Raw genomic sequence first — 22,081 nt, 5'->3', positions numbered from 1 at the left:
ATTTGTAGTTTTGCATGTCTACTTCGACGCTAATAAGCATTTTCGATTCAGAGAAAATAGAGCTGAATATATTGACAAAAAGTTGCCTTGTCCAAGAGAGATTGCTGGTTATCAAAACATAACAACCCAGTCAAAATGAACAGCGGATAAACGATTGGAAGCATTTGTTTGACCGCTAGGTTTTATTGGTATTACGACACCTCCACTGTGGGGCTCTACAAAGACTCTCATAAATACACTTTAGTCTTAAGTGATTTCAATGGGTTCATAAATTTAGGTTTACCCATTTCACAGGATATATAGGAAAATGCTTTGACAGGAAGTTAATGGCACTGTCAGATAGTGGACTTTTCAGAAAAATGGGCACATTGTGGGCACATTGTTAAGAAAGGCACTGCTGGTGGTGTCCTGACATAAGTTCACAATCACAGGCACATAGAAAAAGTTACAAACATGACAGGCAGGTGGCCTCATTTTGTCATCAACATGTTTATTGAGTTTAACCAAATGGACTGGTGGCTAGCTACAATGGTAGAACCAAGCAAGAAGCGTGGCGAACTGACAATCAGGCCATTTTTTTTTCTCTTTACGTCCACTATGAATTGCAAAGGTGGCAAGGATGTGGCAATGACCCAAAAAACATTTGGAATCGTTCTGACAGCATTAGGTTTTAAAAGTTTAAATGTAGAAGGGAAAAATAATGAAAGCTCCAGAATCATGTAGTAGGTCAGTCAGCATACAACGTTATCTATGAATGAGTGACAGTCTAGCAGTTGAAAAGAAAGGCTCAAGTAAAGGTCTGGGCTATATTCAGTACAGACTTACAGCAGTTCTAAGGCCTGGTCCTGCAGCGCCCCTGTGAGTCGTGGTTTTCAAAACGAGTCAATTAATGACTTATGGAGTTCGAAAAACCTGATTGAATGCAGATATGGATTTCACCAAACATGGGCCACAACGAATGAATGACATCCAATCACACAAACCAGAATATACAGGGATCCCCACAATGACAATTACAAATAACATACAAATAAGGGCGGGACCAATAGAATGTGAGAAAGGGCTCCCCGAAATAAAAACCATATTGTATTTAAAACATCAACAAAAGGGTTATTCTTACAAGCTAAAAGTAAAATAAATCTTTCAAAATTTGGTTTAGCAATCCAAAATCATAGGACAATACTCAATCAAAAAGGTATCTTTGCTCCAGTTCAAAAGGTTTGAAGGACAAGTCACTCACACCGAAATATCAAGGTACACACAGTACACACTCAAAGCATGTCCCACAGTGAATAGTATAATAAAAAAGCAGAGCGACTACCAAATCAGAATCGTAACAACCATGTACCCAGACAGGTCGTCTACACAGTGTTGAAGTGTTATGTTTTCACAAGTGGCCCCATATTACAATAACCAGGACACCATCTTGTTGGACATTGGCTGATGTCCTTCTCATTACATTGTCACCATTAAAGCACCATAAAAGATGGATGCCATTGTGCATGTATGGACAAATGAACAGTGCAGTGGATATGAAATATATTTCTCGATAGTTCATGTTAAGACATGAGCGATACCTTACCATAAAACCCTCATATTCAAATCTGAACCTTGAAGCCACTTCCACTGCTTTCAATTTTTTTTTTTTATATTCCTTCCCTCTAATCAGGGACTGATTAAAACCTGGGACACCAGGTAGGTGCAATTTATTATCAGGTGGAACTGAAAACCAGCAGTACTCCAGACCTCCTGGGTAGGGTTGAATGCCCCTGCCATAGAACAATGTCCTTCCTAATCATATTACACACCTGAAAGTACTGTGCTCCTTCAAAACATGTCACTGGTTAATACCAACAGTTTCACAAGACATTCAGGAATGTTTTTCTTGCTTTTAAGAATGCACATTTCATTTTGGGGTACTTTCTGAAATATAGTTTTCCCTGAACTCTTTACATGTGGGAATTTGATAGGGCTCAATTGGAATGTTCCTTACAGAAGAAACATGACAAGCAAATGCATAAGCATGGTAGAAATTGAAAGTGAACAGATAGAATATGGAAAAAATTTGACCAAAAGTTGAGGACAACAGTTTACCTGACAAGACTGAATCCAAACATTACACTTGATTTTATGTGCATTTTACATTTACTGTACTTTGCCACATTTGTTGATAAAATCTGAAAATACTCTGGATACATCCAGTAACATAAGAATATTCCTGGAAAATGTGGGGTAGGTGCAACATAAGGGTTTGAGTGAGAGGACTATCTGGTGCCTCCATGTGGCCAAACACCTCTCCAAAGTGTGCACAGTTACTAAGTCATTCCAATGCACTTGTATGACTCAAAGAAGAGTCGTCAACTATAGGGTGTTTTTTTTTAAGCTCTCCTAGCTGTGCCATTGAGGAACTAGAGCAAGCACACTTGTAGTCGTTTTGTTTGGAACACAACCCTGCATCCACGCCATCACACAATTACTGTTTATGTAATCCAAAAACAGACCATTATAATTTGAAATCTGGGTCAGGTGGGCATAGTTTGAAAGCTTGTTCTATTGCCAACATCACTAGCTAAGTTATAAAGTACAATCTTACAATGTTAGGCTTTCACAAGGAAATTCAGAGAAACGGATAGTAATTTTGGTGTGCATAGAAAAGGAGTCAAGTGCATTCAGTTGCGTGAACTGCAGCAAATTTGCTTCACAATAGACAAACAGGCTCAGTCTGTTCAGAACCACCCAGGGTATGACGCCATGTCATCTTGTAACTGTACATCAAACATAGTGATCATAAACGTTGACCCTGTATATGACATGAGTTTTACGATATGGAAATGTGAGGTGCACATTTGGACTCACGGGTGTTTGGCTTGCTTGATGGACATCAAAACAGTATTTATTATCGTCAACATTTCATCTTTCAAAATACATCAAGTCCTCTTAAAATGTAAAGCATTTCCCTCACTCAAATTTGCCAAAGTGATCCAATTAGCGGGAGGGATGGGGGCAACTTCTCTCTCGTGTGCAGTACTCAAGTTCAGAACGGCTGTCAGTCAAAACCCATACAGCACTGTCAAGCACAGAACCTGAGCTTTGACGTCATTTATAGCATGTTACTCTATAGCCACTGCATTCCAATTTAGTTGCTTATCAGGCATTTTTCAACCAATATACAGGTATGAGTGTAACAGGTTAAGACAGGGCTTTGCAAAGTGGTTTTGTTCTCTTGTGTTTGTGTTTATGTGAATAGATTTGTGACATTCAATAAAAAGTTAATTCTATGGGATCTAAGTGTCAATGAAGACATTTGGTCACCTCCCATGTACAGGCAGCATGCAACATGTTATGTAGCTTTAAAGCGATAGTTTCGCTAGCGACAACTTGCTAGTGATCTAAGAAAAGTTAAATATCTTAAAAGTGAAACACACCACGAGTAAGAAAATACATCACCTATTTCAAAGTCAGGCCGAGGAAAAACGTAAGTACAATTACTATTATGTACAGTGCATTTGGAGAGTATTAAGACCCCTTGATTTTTTCCACATTTTGTTACGTTACAGCCTTATTCTAAAATGTATTAAATATTATTTTTGTCTCATTATTCTACACACAATGCCCCACAATGTCAAAGTGAAAACAGGATTTTAGAAATGTTTACAAATGTATAAAATATTAAAAACAGAATTATCTTATTTACATAAGTATTCAGACCATGTGCTACGAGACTCGAAATTGAGCTTAGGTGCATCCTGTTTCCATTGGTCATCCTTGAGATGTTTCTACAACTTGATTGGAGTCCACCTGTGATAAATTCAATTGATTGGACATGATTTGGAAAGGCACACACCTGTCTATATAAGGTCCCACAGTTGACAGTGCATGTCTGAGCAAAAGCCAAGCCATTAGGTCGACGGAATTGTCAGTAGAGCTCCGAGATAGGGTTTTGTCGAGGCACAGGTCTGGGGAAGGGTACCAAAACATTTCTTCAGCATTGAAGGTCCCCAAGAACCCAGTGGCCATCTTCTTAAAAGTTTGGAACCACCAAGAATCTTCCTAGAGCTGGCTGCCCTGCCAAACTGAGCAATTGGGGGAGAAGGGCCTTGGTCAGGGAGGTGACCAAGAATCCAATGGTCACTCTTATAGAGCTCCAGAGTTCCTCTGTGGAGATGGGAGAACCTTCCAGAAGGACAATTATCTCTGCAGCACTCCACCAAATCAGACCTTTATGGTAGTGGCCAGACGGAAGCCACTCCTCAGTAAAAGGCACATGACAGCCTGCTTGGAGGCACCTAAATGACTCTCAGACCATCAGAAACAAGATTCTCTGGTCTGATGAAACAAAGTTTGAACTCTTTGGCTTGAAGGCCAAGCATCACATCCGGAATAAACCTGGCACCATCGCTACGGTGAAGCATGGTGGTGGCAGCATTATGCTGTGAGGATGTTTTTCAGCGGCAGGGACTGGGAGACTAGTCAGGATCGAGAGAAAGATGAACGGAGCAAAGTACAGAGAGATCCTTGATTAAAACATGCTCCCGAGTACACAGGACCTCAGACTGGGGTGAAAGTTCACCTACCAAGATAACGCAGGAATGGCTTCGGGACAATTCTCCAAATGTCCTTGAGTGGCCCAGCCAGAGCCTGGACTTAAAACCGAACATTTCTGGAGAGACCTGAAAATAGCTGTGCAGTGGCGCTCCCCATCCAACCTGACAGAACTTGAGAGGATCTGCAGAGAAGAAGGGGAGAAACTTCCCAAATACAGGTGTGCCAAGTTTGTAGCATCATACCCAAGACGACTCAATGCTGTAATCGCTGCCAAAGGTGCTTCAACAAAGTACTGAGTAAAGGGCCTGAATACTTATGTAAATGTGATATGTATTTATTTGTTAATACATTTGCAAAAAATTTCAAAACAACCTGTTTTTTCTTTGTCATTATGAGGTATTGTGTGTAGATTGAAGAGGGGAAAAAAACTATTTAATCCATTTTAGAATAAGGCTGTAATGTAACAAAATTTGGAGGGGTCTGAATACTTTCAGAATGCACTGTACACACCTTAAAGCCAACAACATAAAGATGTGTTCTTTTTATAAAGCACACCGTCATAGATAAAAAGCTATCTAATATTCTCAAACCAACGAACCACAAAACTAAAAATGTATTTAAAACAGGATAAGCAGGATTCTCATGTCAAATGGAAAAGCATTATGAATGTGATGTTCAAAAGATTTTCCCCCAAATTGTGTTTTTGTTTGCTTATGTTCAGATGGTTAAGAAACCGGCGGGCGTGTGTACTCTCTAAACTGTAATGCATTTTGACACCTAGCAGCTAGACTTCATAATTGCACTTAAAAAAAATATACACATCCGAAACCCATTTCTTCTTGAGCATTGCATTTCTCCTCACTATTGGTTTGACAACAATTTAAATCCTGGGATATTCAATACCCCCAACTGGCAAGTAAGTTTGTTTTGCCTGTACAATTTCTATATAGGTCTTAACACTTTCCAGTTACTTAATAACAGCAGAAACCTAGCATTCAAAGATTAGCTAATTATGTTGATGCCCAAAATTCCATGGAAAAGAACCACGGGTCCTTGGTCATCCTCGGAGGGTTGATGTTAAGCACTGTCAGTCACAGGCTGAAAGAAAAGCATGGAGAAAATGTTACATTGCATCAGTAATTTATGTTTTTAAATAATGTTGGAAATGAACCAAACAACACTAACTATTCAAAGTTAAGTGGCTCAGGGGTGAGTTTCTCAAAAACCTCGTTGCCAGCACAGTACAACACATCTCTTCATGACACAGCTCGCGTAGGACAGCAAAGTGCTTAATTTGAGTTGCGTTAATTCAAGCACAGAAGATTGTCAAGAGAAATAACAGGCCATATTAGCTACAAGGCGTTTGGAAAACTCACCCTGTGTCAGCCCTGAAGTATGACCAAATGAATAGATATTCTCCAAACAGGAGGTTGGTGTAAAACATAGTGAAGGGTACATTCATTATTATTTTTTGTTGTTGTTTTATGTCTCTGTAACTCAACGTGTAAAAGACAGCTTCCCTCACCTTCTCTGATGTTAATTGGGCCTCGGTCGGTGGTTTTGCTTGGCTCTCTGGCTTTGGTTCACCTGCAGAAGACGGCGCTGTGGGCTTAGGCCCTGCCTTGTCATTGAGCTTCAGCTCGGTGTCAGACTTCTTGCTATCCACCTTCGAGTCACCTTTGCTCTCTGTGTCCTTAGGTCGTTTAGGAGAGCTCTTCAGAGAGAAAGACACATGACCCGTATTCAAGTGCCGTGTTTCCACAAGTCGGCAAACATACATGATTGCTTACTTTCTAACGTTTTTTTTACTGATTCAAATAAACAACCTCTTAAAAACCTTTAAAATACCATGTAATAACAATTTATTTACGAATAGCAAAGTGACCCACACCTGCACCTTTCCTATTTATTTGGCAGCACTTTATAATAACACCTTGTAGTAAAGCATTTATAATGGATTAGTAAATTGTTTATTCATTAAAATCAGTACTCCAACATTTGTTAATGTTAGTAAGCTAGCTATTCACATATTTATAAACTTCTAAAGTATGTAGTAATGATCCATAGGATAATTTATATGTATAATATTAGGTCCTTATATGCCATTTAAACATTAGCTATGTATTTTTGCGTGGCTTCATCTAAAGTGAGGGCAAGGCAAGCTTCAATGCCATACAACTCTCCTTCCGTGGCCTCCAATTGCTCTTAAATACGAGTAAAACTAAATGTATGCTCTTCAACCGATCGCTACCTGCACCTGCCCGCCTGTCCAACATCACTACTCTGGACGGCTCTGACTTAGAATACGTGGACAACTACAAATACCTAGGTGTCTGGTTAGACTGTAAACTCTCCTTCCAGACCCACATCAAACATCTCCAATGCAAAGTTAAATCTAGAATTGGCTTCCTATTTCGCGACAAAGCATCCTTCACTCATGCTGCCAAACATACCCTTGTAAAACTGACCATCCTACCAATCCTCGACTTCGGCGATGTCATTTACAAAATAGCCTCCAATACCCTACTCAACAAATTGGATGCAGTCTATCACAGTGCAATCCATTTTGTCACCAAAGCCCCATATACTACCCACCATTGCGACCTGTACGCTCTCGTTGACTGGCCCTCGCTTCATACTCGTCGCCAAACCAACTGGCTCCATGTCATCTACAAGACCATGCTAGGTAAAGTCCCCCCTTATCTCAGCTCGCTGGTCACCATAGCATCACCCACCTGTAGCACGCACTCCAGCAGGTATATCTCTCTGGTCACCCCCAAAACCAATTATTTCTTTGGCCGCCTCTCCTTCCAGTTCTCTGCTGCCAATGACTGGAACGAACTACAAAAATCTCTGAAACTGGAAACACTTATCTCCCTCACTAGCTTTAAGCACCAACTGTCAGAGCAGCTCACAGATTACTGCACCTGTACATAGCCCACCTATAATTTAGCCCAAACAACTACCTCTTTCCCTACTGTATTTATTTTATTTATTTAGCTCCTTTGCACCCCATTATTTTTATTTCTACTTTGCACATTCTTCCACTGCAAATCTACCATTCCAGTGTTTTACTTACTATATTGTATTTACTTCGCCACCATGGCCTTTTTTTTGCCTTTACCTCCCTTCTCACCTCATTTGCTCACATAGTATACAGACTTGTTTCTACTGTATTATTGACTGTATGTTTGTTTTACTCCATGTGTAACTCTGTGTCGTTGTGTGTCGAACTGCTTTGCTTTATCTTGGCCAGGTCGTAATTGTAAATTAGAACTTGTTCTCAACTTGCCTACCTGGATAAATAAAGGTAAAATTAAAATAAATACAATTATACATTAGAAATACTTTATATGTTTTGAGTGACCAGTAATTTCTAACAAAAAGATGGACATGAATTGGGAGACATTCCAGCAGTACCTGATGCTCCTTATTAAGGCCTCAAAATAGCCTAGAACATATGGTAAAATAATAGGCACACAATACAGGATGTTAAAAGAAATATAGCGAAGACTTTTGTCACAAAAACTGATGTAAAACAACTGTTTCAAGGTCATGAGGAAGTATTGTAATGCTAATGTTTTTCTAACGTTGTCAACCTCTCAAACCAGAACTAATCATAAAACAGGGAGATGTAGCCGAGATGTAGCCGAACCGGCCAGCTTTTCGTTTTATTCATTCATTACATACAGTGCCTTCAGAAAGTATTCAGACCCCTTTTCTTTGTTACGTTACAGCCTTTTTCTAAAATTACAAAATAATTAAAACAGCAATCTACAAACAATACCCTGTTATGAAAAATAATAATTTGCAAATGTGTTATATATAAATACCTTATTTACATAAGCATTCAGACCCTTTGCTATGAGACTAAAAATTGAGCTCATGTGCATGCTGTTTCCATTGATCATCCTTGAGATGTTTCTACAACTTGGAGTCCACCTGTGGTAAATTCAATTGATTGGACATGATTTAGAAAGGCACACGTGTCTATATAAGGTCCCACAGTTGGCAGTGCATGTCAGAGCAAAAAACAAGCCATAAGGTCGAGGGGAATTGTTCGTAGAGCTACGAGACAGGATTGTGTTGAGGCACAGATCTGCGGAAGGGTACCAACACCTTTCTGCAGCATTAAAGGTCCCCAAGAAGTGGCCGCCATCATTCTTAAATGGAAGAAGTTTGGAACCACCAAGAGAAGGGCCTTGGACAGGGAGATGACCAAGAACCCGATGGTCACTCTGACAGAGCTCTAGAGATTGTCTGTTGTGATGGGAGAACCTTCCAGAAGGACAACCATCTCTGCAATACTCCACCAATCATTCCTCAGTAAAAAGGCACACAACAGCCCGCTTGGAGTTTGCCAAAAAGGCACCTAAAGACTCTCAGACCATGAGAAACAAGATTCTCTGGTCTGATGAAACAAAGTTTGAACTCTTTGACTTGAATGCCAAGTGGCACGTCTGGAGGAAACTTGGTACCTTCCCTATGGTGAAGCATGGTGGTGGCAGAATCATGCTGTTGGGATGTTTTTCAGCTGCAGGGACTGGGATACTAGTCAGGAACGAGGGAAAGATTAATGGAGTAAAGTACAGAGAGATCTTTGATGAAAACCTGCTCTAGAGTGCTCAGGGCCTCAGACTGGGGGCGAAGGTTCACCTTCCAACAGGACAACGACGCTAAGCACACAGCCAAGACAACCCAGGAGCGCTTTGGGACAAGTCTCTGAATGTCCTCGAGTGGCTTGCCAGAGCACGGATTTAAACCTGATCTAACATTGCTGGAGAGACCTGAAAAAACCTTGCAGCAAAACTTCACATCCAACCTGACGGCGCTTGAGAGGATCTGCATAGAAGAATGGGAGAAACTCCCCAAATACAGGTGTGCCAAGATTGTAGTGTCATACCCAAGACTCTAGTTTGTAATCGCTACAAAAGGTGATTCAATAAAGTACTGAGTAAAGGGTCTGAATACTTATGTAAATATAATATTTCAGTTTTTTTTAAATAAAAATATAAATTAGCAACCATTTCTAAAAACCTGTTTTTGCTTTGTCATTATGAGGTATTGTGTGTAGATTAATACATTTTAGAATAAGGCTGTAAGCTAACAAAATGTGGAAAAAGTCAAGGGTTTTGAATACTTTCCAAAGGCACTGTATGTGATTGAGTTAGAAATGTTACATGCATAACCTTTAAATTCTTCCAGTGCCTCAGTCTTTTTAAAACGCAGACTTTGCTTTGTTTGGCGGCACTCCGACTAGCCTTTAAAGGCATTAATTCTTTAAACGTAATACAATCCAATTTGAAAGTAATGGGATAGTTCAGTGAAATTATGTATTCAGGTATTTGTTTTCTTACCACATAAGAGGTCTATGGACTTCTCTAAGGAGCAACTGCAATCCACACCAAAAATCACTGCCATGAAAAGGGTCATGTTTGCATTTTCGGACAAAGGTATGCACCACACTATTACAACAGTGTGACTGTTTGTATTTGTATTTATTAAGGATCCCCATTAGCTGTGGCCAAGGCATACTCTTCCTGGGGCCCAGGAAAATTAAGGCAGTTATTCAATTTAAAAAATAACTATACAATCAACAGATTTCACAACACATTAAGTGTCTGCCCTCGGGCCCCTACTGTACTACCACTGTTCTGAAATAAAATGTTTATTATATTTCCTTAAACATCCTCTGTAGAGTGTGATTATTGTTTAACCATCAATGTGTCCTAGGACATTATGAAAACTTAAATCTGGAATGCTTAATGGTGAAACTAGCATGTTCATTTGCAATATTAGAACAAAAGCTACTGCAAAACAACAACATAAGAAATTCCCCTCGGACATCACTACATGCGCGATAAAACAGCAGAATATGTGCTGTGCGACACTCCTCACCTCCGCTTAGTCTCCCCAAAAAACAAAAACATATACAGTATATTAACAGTGGCACTGTTTCCCCTACTGCAGATACCATCTTTAAAAGGAGCATCGAGTACTGCTGGAATGTCTACCAATGGCATGTCCATCTTTTTGAGAAATTACACTGGTCACTCGACATTATATATAGTATTTATAAAGTATAAATAGCACTCGCTTGAGACGAGGCTATGCAAAAAGACTCATGATTGGTATTTAAAATAATTGTATAATATTTATGATTAGATTTATTAAACATCTGAAGAATTATTAATTATTATTAATTATTATTACATAAGTTGTTTATAAATGTGTGAATAACTAGATTACTAACATTTATAAATATTTCAAGAAATTAGTAATATACCATTTATTTATCGTTGACACTACTTGACACCCAGTGTTATGTCACTGTGATAACCATATCAAGTCAACAGCTGACAACTGGTCATAACATGGTCGTAACATTGTCCTGACTCATTTACAACTGCTGTGACATATATTCCATTATTTTATGGCTGTTAATGACACCTACATAAGAGTGAAAACCCACATTCATTCAAATAGTTTTTTACCCTACCCAGATGTTTCCTTTCGTTTGAAAGTCTGTTTCTTAAATCCTTTGTTCTTCTTGTTGTAATGGATTCTTTCATCATATTTTAAATACCTTGTAGAAAATACACTTTATGACACAGTCAAGAAGCATTATGACCATCATATAAGTCAGATAGGCCTATCACATACTGTACAGGCCCTTATATCAGTCATCAGAAGAAAAAAAAGTGTCTTGTCCTCCTGAAATCTGCTCCTGCAGTCACTTTACTTCTACCTACATGTACATATTACCTAAATTACATAGACGATCCTGTGCCCCGGCACATTGGCTCTGTACCGGTACCCTAGGTATATAGCCTCACTACTGTTATTTTACTGCTGATCTTTACTCATGTTATTTTTTACTTAAATTAACAATTATTTTTCTTAACTGCATTGTTGGTTAAGGACTTGTAAGTAAGCATTTCACTGTAAGGTCTACCTCCACCGGTTGTATTCGGCGCATGAGACAAATACAATTAGATTGGAAAGCGTTCCACAGAGATGCTGGCCCATGTTGACTCCAATGCTTCCCACAGTTGTGTCAAGTTAGCTGGATGTCCATTGTGTGGTGGACCATTCTTGATACACATGGGAAACTATTGAGCATGAAATACCCTGCAGCGTTGCAGTTCTTGGCACAAACCGGTGCGCCTGGCACCTACTACCATATCCCGTTCAAAGGAACTTTCTTTTGTCTTGCCCATTCACCCTCTGAATGGCGCACACACACACACACACACACACACACAATCCATGTCAAGGCTTAAAGCGCCTCCTTTAACCTGTCTCCTCCCCTTCCTCTACACTGACTGAAGTGGATTTAACAAGTGACATCAATAAGGAATCACAGCTTTCACCTGGACAGTCTGTCATGGAAAGAGCAGGTGTTCCTAATGTTTTATGCACTCTATATAATGCAGCCTAAAGCAGAAAATGGTATCATTGCCTGTGAGTAAGCTCTTCGCCAATACAGGCCAGTGCCAGTCATTCGCATGAAGAGGAGACGGAGCTACAGGGTTCGCAGATGTGGGTTCCTTGTGAGAATTTGTCGGCGAGTGGGTGTTACTTTTATATTTTCTTTACATTAGTTTATTTAATAAATCTTTTTTTAACCTCAATTTTCTTAACTGCATTGTAAGGAAGTGTTTCACGGGAAGTTCTACACCTGTTGTATAAAGGGCACGTGACAACTACAATTTGATATCAAGAGCACTGCAGGCCTACCGCTGGCCAATCAGATGGCTCAGATTACAGTGTCTGCAGTAACGGAGCACATATAAAAGAAAGCCGCAGTAAAGTTGATACTGTGAGATTTCAAAACATTTCAAAGCATGACTCGGGAGAACCTGTCAACGAACACAGCAAAGAAAGAGCTGTTGTTTTTATGAGTGCTTTCATGTTTAAGTTCCTACTCAGCACTGTCAACACTTTGTATTCAACACTTTTAAAAGGCCATAAAATGCACGTTCCTACTATTTCCACTCTGCGCTACAACAAACACTCCAGCAGTAATGAATGAGTAGGAAAGTATCTATAGGCTTGCATTGTTGTTATTATTAGCGGCTTGGGTCTTATTTAATGTCAAGTAATATTTCACTTTCTCTGTTCATAAGAGTAACATGAATTTGTGCATGAGGCAGAAATTATGCGGTGCGAAGGTGTCCCTTTTTGGTCAGTGTCAGTGGAGGAAAGGGAGAGCAGAGGGATGTTGAGAGGCGGACCCTCAGTCTGCTGCTCTCTCCCTCCGCTAAGACCATCAGATGCAGGTGCCATCAGCCCAGTAAAATACAAATAAAAAGCACATTTAAAATGTATGCTCACTCGGCTGCACCTCACAAGTAATACAACTGATCTATTACCGGTGTGATCATACAGGCTACTTCATTTAATTATTTTTGTATTATTATAATTTTTTTTAAATGGCCCCCAGCAACAGTGCACTGGCAGGGCAATTCAAGCAAAACCAATGTGCTGATAAAGTATCGGGCCTATAGCTTACTGCGCAAACCTCATTGTTACAGTACTGTTTTTAAATTGGTCAATGTTGCATACGCTTGTTTTTTAAGTAATGTAAAAATTAATCTGAGCAGTAGATCTCTGCCTGCATTTTGACTCAGAAAAGGTTGGTGACCACTGTTCTAGAGCATTTCCCTTTACAGTGGCAATTGTGATCGAAACAATGCAATGTTAGCCACTTCCAATGCAACATACTGAAACAAAACAAACTATGCAAGAGATTTTGTTGTAGGCAGAACACATCAGAGTAGGATACTATTGCATTGACACGCACGTCTCATCCCATACTCTATACAGACCAGTGGGCATAAACAATCAGAGCTGCAGTAGGCCTATATGATAACAGACCATTGCCTGTGCCATTTACTTTGAACTGGACTGTGTTTACAACATGAGCAGTCGTGAATAGATGAGCTTGGTTTAGGATCAAAGCGAGAGCTGCATATAGCCACTTGTGCACATTTTGTTCATATCATTTGCTAGGTAGTGAGTTATTAACCCAGTTATAGATCGTTTGTAGTTAGCAATACGGGAGTGATTGCTTCCTACACGAGCACAAAATGTATACATTTCTAGACATCTTAAAAAAACGAGTCAGGTAAAAGGGCCTTTTTGTCTTAAAAGGGGCAGTGTTGTATTTTGAAACAGGTTTGAATAAGCTAAGTAGCCAATAGGCAGAGGGTAGCATCATTTGTATGATTCTCTGTAATAATGTTATGGGAATAATAATACATTTGATTTTGTAAAGTGGTTTCTGGCATCAAACAACATTTTCAGTCACCTTGTCTGAAGGACAAGCGGATAAAGAGGTTAAAAGTCTCATGGAATGTAGGCCTTCATTGAACACCACACATTGTCTGCTACTGTAGGCTGAATGATAGAACAGCTATTTCCATGTTGAAATGTTATGGGATGCATTTACGCCATTGTTTTTGATGGTAGGCCACTCTGGTAGGTCTACATTATGATAAAATAGACTACTTGGCCACTGTTAAAATGAACTTAAAGGTGTTACAGCCTCAGTGTTCACTATAAATGTTCAAGTTGGTGCTCAGCAGACATGAAATTTGCTCTGTGCCGTAAATTTTTGGGGGGGAACATTGCTTGTGACTGACACTTACCTCAACGGAATCCCCAGCTTTCCTCTTGGCCCCTCCCCTGTCGGTCTTCTCATCGATGATAAGGGTCCCTTCGTCCTCATCACTGCTTCCTTCTGCATTCCCCTTTCGCGGCACACCTGCCTCCACCGCCCCCTCTGCTGGGGTCTCCTTTGCCAGCTGAGGGAGAAAGAACATAATTTTGGCAGGAAAATGTGGTGAATTACTCCCTGTATTTGCTGAGGTTGAGTATAGGTAAATCTGTATTTGGGAGTACTCTTCATCATGGATGATAAAGTAATAGGGATTTTGTGTTACCAGAAAAGGAAAAATAAACATTGTGTGGTGTGCTTCTTAATATTGGCTAAAATTATGTCATGTGTCACACAGGAACAAAGGCTCATGCACGTCGGCAGGTAGACAGACACGACCATTTCCGTCGTAATCTAAGCACACACACACCTCATAACCTGCGGGTTCGTGTATCACCGTAGGATTGTTCTCAATTTCCCATAGACCCTCACTGAAGCCTTTCCTCTTGGTGGGCTTGCCAAACTTCTCCTTGCCCTCCTCATAGGGGAACAAGTCCTTGGGACCCAGGAATGCACTGAGATGGCAAAATTTTAGAAGGTTCAAAGGTTGACACATGCAACAACCTACAGAGCTTCAAAATACTATTCTATGGAGCTAATTCTAATTCCAAACGAACCTCCTAATGCACTTGTGGAGATTTGGAGAGAATTTGATACGCGAAAGAAACAATATGGTGGTAGCTCCAACTTGTTCTCTGATAAGCTAGTCTGTATTTTCACCATATTACTTCTCTCAGATCTCCACAAGTGTATTGAAGGTAGGGGCTCATTTGGAATTGTGATAGGATTCGTCGCATCAAAAACCATATTCACTTACGTCTCATGTGTCCCAAAGAAGAACACTTGGTACTTGTTGGAGGGGGACTTGACTGCTCCTTCGGGTAACTCATTAATCTGCGGAAGGAAACGGGGAGTGCAATCTTTTAGTGAGTGCATCTGTTATGTCCCCCAGAAAGAAAGCAAAAACTGTAGCTCAAACAGAAGGTGAACTAACAAAGCGTCACTAACAACCAAAACAGGTTCAGAAAGGGTTTCAGAAAGACACTCATGGGGTGTCCAACTGGGACTTAAAGGCCCCAATCATGTCTAAATTTGCCCAAGAGGAGGCAAACACAATTTAAACCCACACCAAACTTAAAGACATGAAGCAAACCAAAAATAAATGGAGCAAAACAAAAATTAAAAATATAAGATAAAGGATTGTTTTTTAAGAAATCAAATAGGGAGAACCAACTAATGGCGTTAACCCTCCACATCTCTCAAGGCAACTGGAGCACTAGGACAGACGTTCTTAAATATCACCTGTGCCAGTACCTGATATGGATTTATGAATTGCAGGAGCTACCACAAACAAGTATGTACAAAAATAAATGTTGGCTACTGAAACAAAGAGAAGAGACAGACCAGTGTAAACAAAGACCCAGTAATTAAAAATGTACTTCACACTCGACAGGCCTGGTTGTCAACAGGTTCTTTAATGACTGACCAACACTTGTTTTGTTACTCAAATACACACATAGCGTAAATGACTGCCATTTAGTTTTGTGAAAATGGTGTCACTCTCCCAAAGGCAAATATTGGGCAATAAACCTAGTGGCAAATCAATAAGTCTCTTCACTGACTCACTTTGTGCTGAACAATAAAAAACAACACAGTTTGTGTAGGTTTGGCATTATGGGCTAGTTTATGGAATAGTAATGATTTTTTGTTTTGCGTGCTGTGAATGTGTTATGAATGTGCATGCACATCTGGGATCATGCACAAATGTATTAATTACCCAATGCTTATGTGAGCGTATACTTTTCTGCGTGCTCATTTGCCACATTCTTTGGTGTAGTTGCACATTTGGAGGTGTCCGACATGAACATACACACACAGAAATAGAAAGACTCATTCTAAAAATGAACATTTCAGCAGTAGGCCTAAATTAGTACTCTAATTACATTTCTTATTCAAAACTATGTAAGATCAAAGGATTGTTTCTATTTCCATTTATCCACAAACTCAACATACAATTCTGATGAGCAGATGATACAATGATGTCATGTCAAACATGTAAGAGCAAATATAGCTACTTTGCCAAGACTAGCCATAGAGTAAGAAAATTTGGATTGGCATGTTCGACAAGGTTATTCTGCAGGACTTGAACCCAAAAGTTAAGCACCAATCTCCAACCTACGGAGCCATATGAATTTCACATTATAGCTTGATTCTCGTGAAGTGGTGGAAAAAGTGTCCAATTGTCAAACTTGAGTAGAATTTTAGATACCTTAATAGAAAATAACTCAAGTAAGTCACTCATTAAAATACTAAGTCTAAAAGTATTTGGTTTTAATTATACTTAAGTAGGGGCACACTCCAACAAAGCATGCGTTTAGTGAATCCGCCAGATCAGAGTCAGGGATGTTCTCTTATTCAATAATATGAATAGTAAAGTACAGATACCCCCACAAACTACTTAAGTAGTACTTTAAAGTATTTTTACTTAAAGATGCAATGTGTAACTTTTTGGGCGACCCGACCCAACTTATAGATCTGTCATTCACATGGAAAGCAAGTCTAAGAAGCGGTAGATATAGCGCGCATAGAACATTTCTATGCTTCCCATGCTTATGTTTTGGGTTTTTTGCGCCACCATTTTCTGGTTGCTAAAACTAATAGTGGACTAATTTCAGTTTGTGACAAAATAAGATAGTGTACAATCTAAACCGCTGTGAAATACATTTTCCATAACCCAAAATATTGTTTCAGCTCTTTGAGGCTGGTGTAAAAAAAAAACGAAAGTTAAAGTAGCAAAAATAAATTAAGAACGGGAAGCATAGAAAAAAGCACACCTAGAACATATTTAAACAATGCAAAAACATTGTGTTGGAGAAGAAAGTAAAAGTGCAATATGTGCCATGTAAAAAAGCTAACGTTTAAGTTCCTTGCTCAGAACATATGAAAGCTGGTGGTTCAATATTCCCAGTTCTCCAATATTTGCAGTTAAAGAACTTTTAGGTTGTAGTTATTATAGGAATTATGACGCGTCGACTATTTCTCTCTATACCATTTGTATTTCAAATACCTTTGACTATTGGATGTTCTAATAGGCACTTTAGTACTGCCAGCCTAATCTCAGAAGTTGATAGGCTTGAAGTCATAAACAGAGCTGTGAAGCAAGCATTGCTAAGAGCTGCTGGCAAACGCAGTAGTTTGAATGAATGCTTACGAGCCTGCTGCCGTCTCCCACTGCTCTATCAATTATCAAATCATAGACTTAATAATAATAATATAATAAACACAGAAATATGAGCCTTAGGTCAGTAATATAGTCAAATCCGGAAATTATCATTTATTCTTTCAGTGAAATACAGAACCGTTGTGTATTTTATCGAACAGGAGGCAACCCTAAGTCTAAATATGTCTGTGACATTGCACAACCTTCCATGTTATGTCATAATTACGTAAAATTCTGGCAAATTAGTTCGCAACGAGCCAGGCGGCCCAAACTGTTGCATATACCCTGACTCTGCATGCAATGAAAGCAAGAGAAGTGACACAATTTCCCTAGTTAATATTGCCTGCTAACATGACTCTTTTAAATAAATATGCAGGTTTTTAAAAATATACTTCTGTGTATTGATTTTAAGAAAGGCATTGATATTTATGGTTAGGTACATTCATGCAACCACTTGTGCTTTTTTCACGAATGCGCTTTTGTTAAAACATTACCCGTTTGGCGATGTAGGCTGTGATTCATGAAAAATTAACAGGCACCGCATTGATTATATGCAATGCAGGACAAGCTAGTTAACCTAATAATATCATCAACCATGCGTAGTTAACTAGTGATTATGTTAAGATTGATTGTTTTTTATAAGATAAGTTTAATGCTAGCTAGCAACTTACCTTGGCTCCTTGCTGCACTCGCGTAACATGTGGTCAGCCTGCCACGCAATTTCCTCGTGGAATGCAATGTAATCGTTGTTATGAAAACTTGAAATCGGCCCCAATTAATCGGTCGACCTCTACTTCTTAGACTTGCTTTCAAGTAGAATGATAGATCTATAACTCACATTTCTATGAGAATTTGGTCAGGGTGGCCCAAAAAGTTACATATTGCCACTTTAAAATCCGTGAAGGGAAGTGAACAAGTGCACACTTCGGAAGCAAGGAGATTATTGGGACACAACACGGGACACCTAGGCTACCTTGTTTTCAGATTAAGACTACATAAAATTGAGAGGTACCCATTATCTTTCTCTGTGGGACACAGCTATGGTGTGTTGTACAGGAAGCCCTGTGACAACGGTTGGGCACTGAGTCACCGTGCCTGCCTCGCTGTGCCACCTTGCTTCCTGATGGGCGTCATGCCAAAGAGGCCCTATAGGCGTGCCCGTTGTGCGTCTTACCAGAGTGTGTGTTTGGTGGGCTAGGACAGGGGCAGTGACTGTGGACAGTCTGTTAAATGGGAAGGAGGGAGGGATAGTGGGAGGAGAGACAGACAGAAAACAGGGGAGGGAGGGGGGTGGGGGGGTTTATATGCATTGTTCCAGGGTTCTGACCAGCCATGTCCTGTATCTATGGTCATCGTAGGCTGACAGCCATTCTGAGCTTTCTGATATCATGCTCTATATCTTACTTTTGTAACAGTGCCCTCTAGGCATCTGGTTGTGAATTTCTGTAATGTACAGTATACTGCCATGATGAGCAATGCACAATTAATACAAATGAACAAATAACACATTGTCCTGAAGACTACTTTCTTTTATTTATTTTTTGCTTCAGCTGGTCATTTCCCAATGTCGTTTTGGGTAGGCTACTGTGCAAAAGTATACATTACAGAGGTACATTTGGCATGACTTTTGACGAAAATAAATTAATGAAACTTTTAGAAGTCTCCAAACGCTGTTGTTGCATAAATTGGTAGAATATTTACTTGAAACTAATCCACGTTGCCGAAACAGTTAATTACACTTCAATGGATTTGGAATGCCTCGGGAAGGGAGAGCACCAATTCAAGCAATGTGTGTTGTCCTTTGCCCGAGGATATAACTTGTTTTTTTTATATATATATATAAACAATGGCAATTCTCATTAATGACAATAAATCACCCACTTTCCCCTAATTTGGAATGGAGTCTAGGCTAAAATACAACATTTACATTACCGTTACAATAGGCTCATGCATTCCTTCCAGACAATCAAACGCCGCCGCTGCCGCCAAATATTAACCATACGGGAATTACCACATTGTAGCAAACTCGGTTACAGTGTTTCAAAGAATCCATTTCACGACTCGCCTCAACTTTGTCTCACATTCACATTGTAAAATGCTACTAGTTGGACTTGGAATAGCCTAATATCCGAGTGGTAACTGTTCTTAAACGTAGGCTACTCGAGCCTATTTGTTACCGAAGTTGAAGATGTTATTCATGTTTGTTTACATGAAGCCAGGATCTATCGAACAGCCTATACTAGGCCTCGTATCAATGGTTAAATTAAACCGTGCCTCTGCGAACTGAACAGTAATAAGGACGGCTTTTGCTAGGTTACTGTAAAAGTATGTTTACTGCTACAAATAGATGATTTCGCATTTCTCAAAATCAAACACCGAATGTACAAAAAAATGTCACTAGCCTATTTCACACCACGTAGTCATACGCCAATAAACTTTGCAAAGACCAGGGGGTAGGCCTCGTTGAACTGATCTAGCAGATAGGCCTACATGCATGTGGACTAGAAACAAGAAGAGGTAAGCCTACTATTAGCGTTTGGTTAAGCAATAAGAAAAGTATGAAGGAGCTTACCCTCGCGGGCCAATGTGGATAACCCTTCATTTTCGCAAACACGAGATCCCCAGGCTTGTATTCTTTTTGCCTATTCGACCTCGGCATAGCTTCTCAGCGGATGAATGAGATATTTAAAAAATATATATAAATGTATAATGTCAGTTTACTGTTGCAAGTATGAACAACGAGATATAGCCTCCCAGAGGATTGCACTTGTGAGGTTAAGAGCTCCAACTTTGGGTGGCTTCAGGTTTTCGCGTCAAAATTAAATCATGCGTAGAAATTTGGAACATGGACGCAATCGAATTGGTAACTTTGCGCGATCCAGAGCTTTGCAGAGTGTGGTTACAAGCTGCAGATATTAAATGTAATGTTCTTATTTAAAAATATAATCATTCCGTTATTCCTGCCGTCGTAATCCTCTGTAGTCTATCTACAGACCTTGTTTTTGTTTGAAATTTGGAACCGCTTCCCTCTCATGAGCAGATTCATTATCTGGGATTGACTAGTATGGTCTAGGCCAAAACCGAGGTAACAAAGATATTGGAATTCTGCAAGATTACATACCCTCCATGGATTCTAAGGAACAGAAACCTTCCAATACACCAACAAAAATGCCTGTTTTGTATTTGATTTGCTTTAAAAGGTCAATTGTCTATAATATTCTACTGATAAAATATTGTTTATGTATTTGGGTAGCCTATCTAGGGAGAACCAATACCATTTTCTCCACTATTGTGCCGATCCAAAAAAGGGTACTGTACTGGCTCTATTTTCTTTCTCACTGTCCTTTGCAGCACAGTTCCAGAAATCTTATGGTGAATGAATGCATAACCGGGCCAGGCCAAAATTCAGCTTGGCGCAGCCCCACTGGACTCAGTAGTGTGAAAAGGGTTGAGTAGTACACTAAGTATCTCAAACTGATAATTCATCCTGAATTGTCCAACTCTAAAATGTCCCCGAGTTGCTCCTGGTATTCTCAGATCAAGACACCGTGTGGGAATATTGAGAAGTCCAAGGTACCTGTAAAAACCTGTGTAAAGATGATTGACATTACTGGATATATCAAGTACATTTATTTTTTTAGCATGAATGGGCTGTAAAGGAGTCCAGTCTTCTTTTGACATATTAGTAAAAATCCAAGACCAACCAAAGTATCTCCAATCAAACCTGTTGGGTGTTTTATCATGATCTGTGATGCCAGACTTACTATATTGCCTTAGTCTCACATAGAAACTTTTGACACTTCATTGTATAGCATCTAAAGTACCTAATTTGACAGGTTCTGAGCCACACAGACAAATGTGTGAGCCTTCTGTTTGCAGAAAAACCTTTCAGCAGATTTGGGTCCCTCCACAGTCGTGCCTGAGGATAGCTTCCTTGATATACCAAATAAGGCATCTGCAGCTACAATTTGACTCATATCTGCCTAAAATAAATGAGTCCCATTTGCCTTATGATATTGTTTAAGAAGCCCCTCACCTCTCCACCTGTCAAATCCATCATATTGTTGTTTCTTGCTGTATACCTGAGGACATAGAGGGGTTCTGATGCCATCTGAGGAGGCTGGTGGAATCCAACAACTAGCATTGAGTTCATGCTGCCAATGTCTGAATTCCTCATATGACTCATTTGTGGAGATTCGTTAAGATCATATTGCTGCTCCAAATAAAGTACAGGAAATGAGAACCATTTTGTTGTTGGCAGTATTAAAGTCAATTTTAGGATGCTGGGAAATCAGTATTTCAGTATTTCAAACCAAAAACAGTGTGCTGAGTAAAGACAGTAAATGTTTTTAAAACACACTCTTTGGATCAACATGATGGCAACATTATATTTGTAAAAAATAAAACCTTTGAGTGATTGGCTCGCTGAAAAGCTGCTGCTACCCCCTTCGAACAGTCCCATGAGGCAGTCTGTGACAGAAACATAGCATAGCATTTACACTTCATTCAACAATATTTGTTTTAAACCCAGCAATTGCCATTTTATAAAAATGGGCCCAGACATAAGGAGATGAGCAAGCCAAAAGCAGAAGATT

General features: G+C 39.6%; 1 protein-coding gene across 2 annotated transcripts; it reads right to left on the bottom strand.

The window, feature by feature from the left end:
* Positions 1 to 473: 473 nt before the first annotated feature.
* On the bottom strand, positions 474 to 20,573 carry LOC139373537 (hepatoma-derived growth factor-like). 2 transcript variants are annotated; one of them, XM_071114161.1, is made up of 6 exons: positions 20,482 to 20,573; positions 15,084 to 15,160; positions 14,637 to 14,781; positions 14,199 to 14,354; positions 6,071 to 6,259; positions 474 to 5,643 (listed from the first exon to the last, which is right to left on the bottom strand). In XM_071114161.1, exons 1-6 carry the CDS (start codon positions 20,530 to 20,532, stop codon positions 5,623 to 5,625), a joined length of 639 nt encoding a protein of 212 aa, XP_070970262.1. In that variant the 5' UTR covers positions 20,533 to 20,573; the 3' UTR covers positions 474 to 5,622. The 2 variants fall into 2 exon arrangements, with proteins under 2 accessions (XP_070970262.1, XP_070970263.1); XM_071114162.1 differs by having other exon boundaries at positions 20,059 to 20,572.
* Between the last annotated feature and the right edge of the window lie 1,508 nt (positions 20,574 to 22,081).

This window comes from Oncorhynchus clarkii, chromosome 18 (assembly GCF_045791955.1).
Source record: "Oncorhynchus clarkii lewisi isolate Uvic-CL-2024 chromosome 18, UVic_Ocla_1.0, whole genome shotgun sequence".
Lineage (NCBI taxonomy): Eukaryota > Metazoa > Chordata > Actinopteri > Salmoniformes > Salmonidae > Oncorhynchus > Oncorhynchus clarkii.
This window is presented reverse-complemented; position numbering and strand designations above follow the sequence as displayed.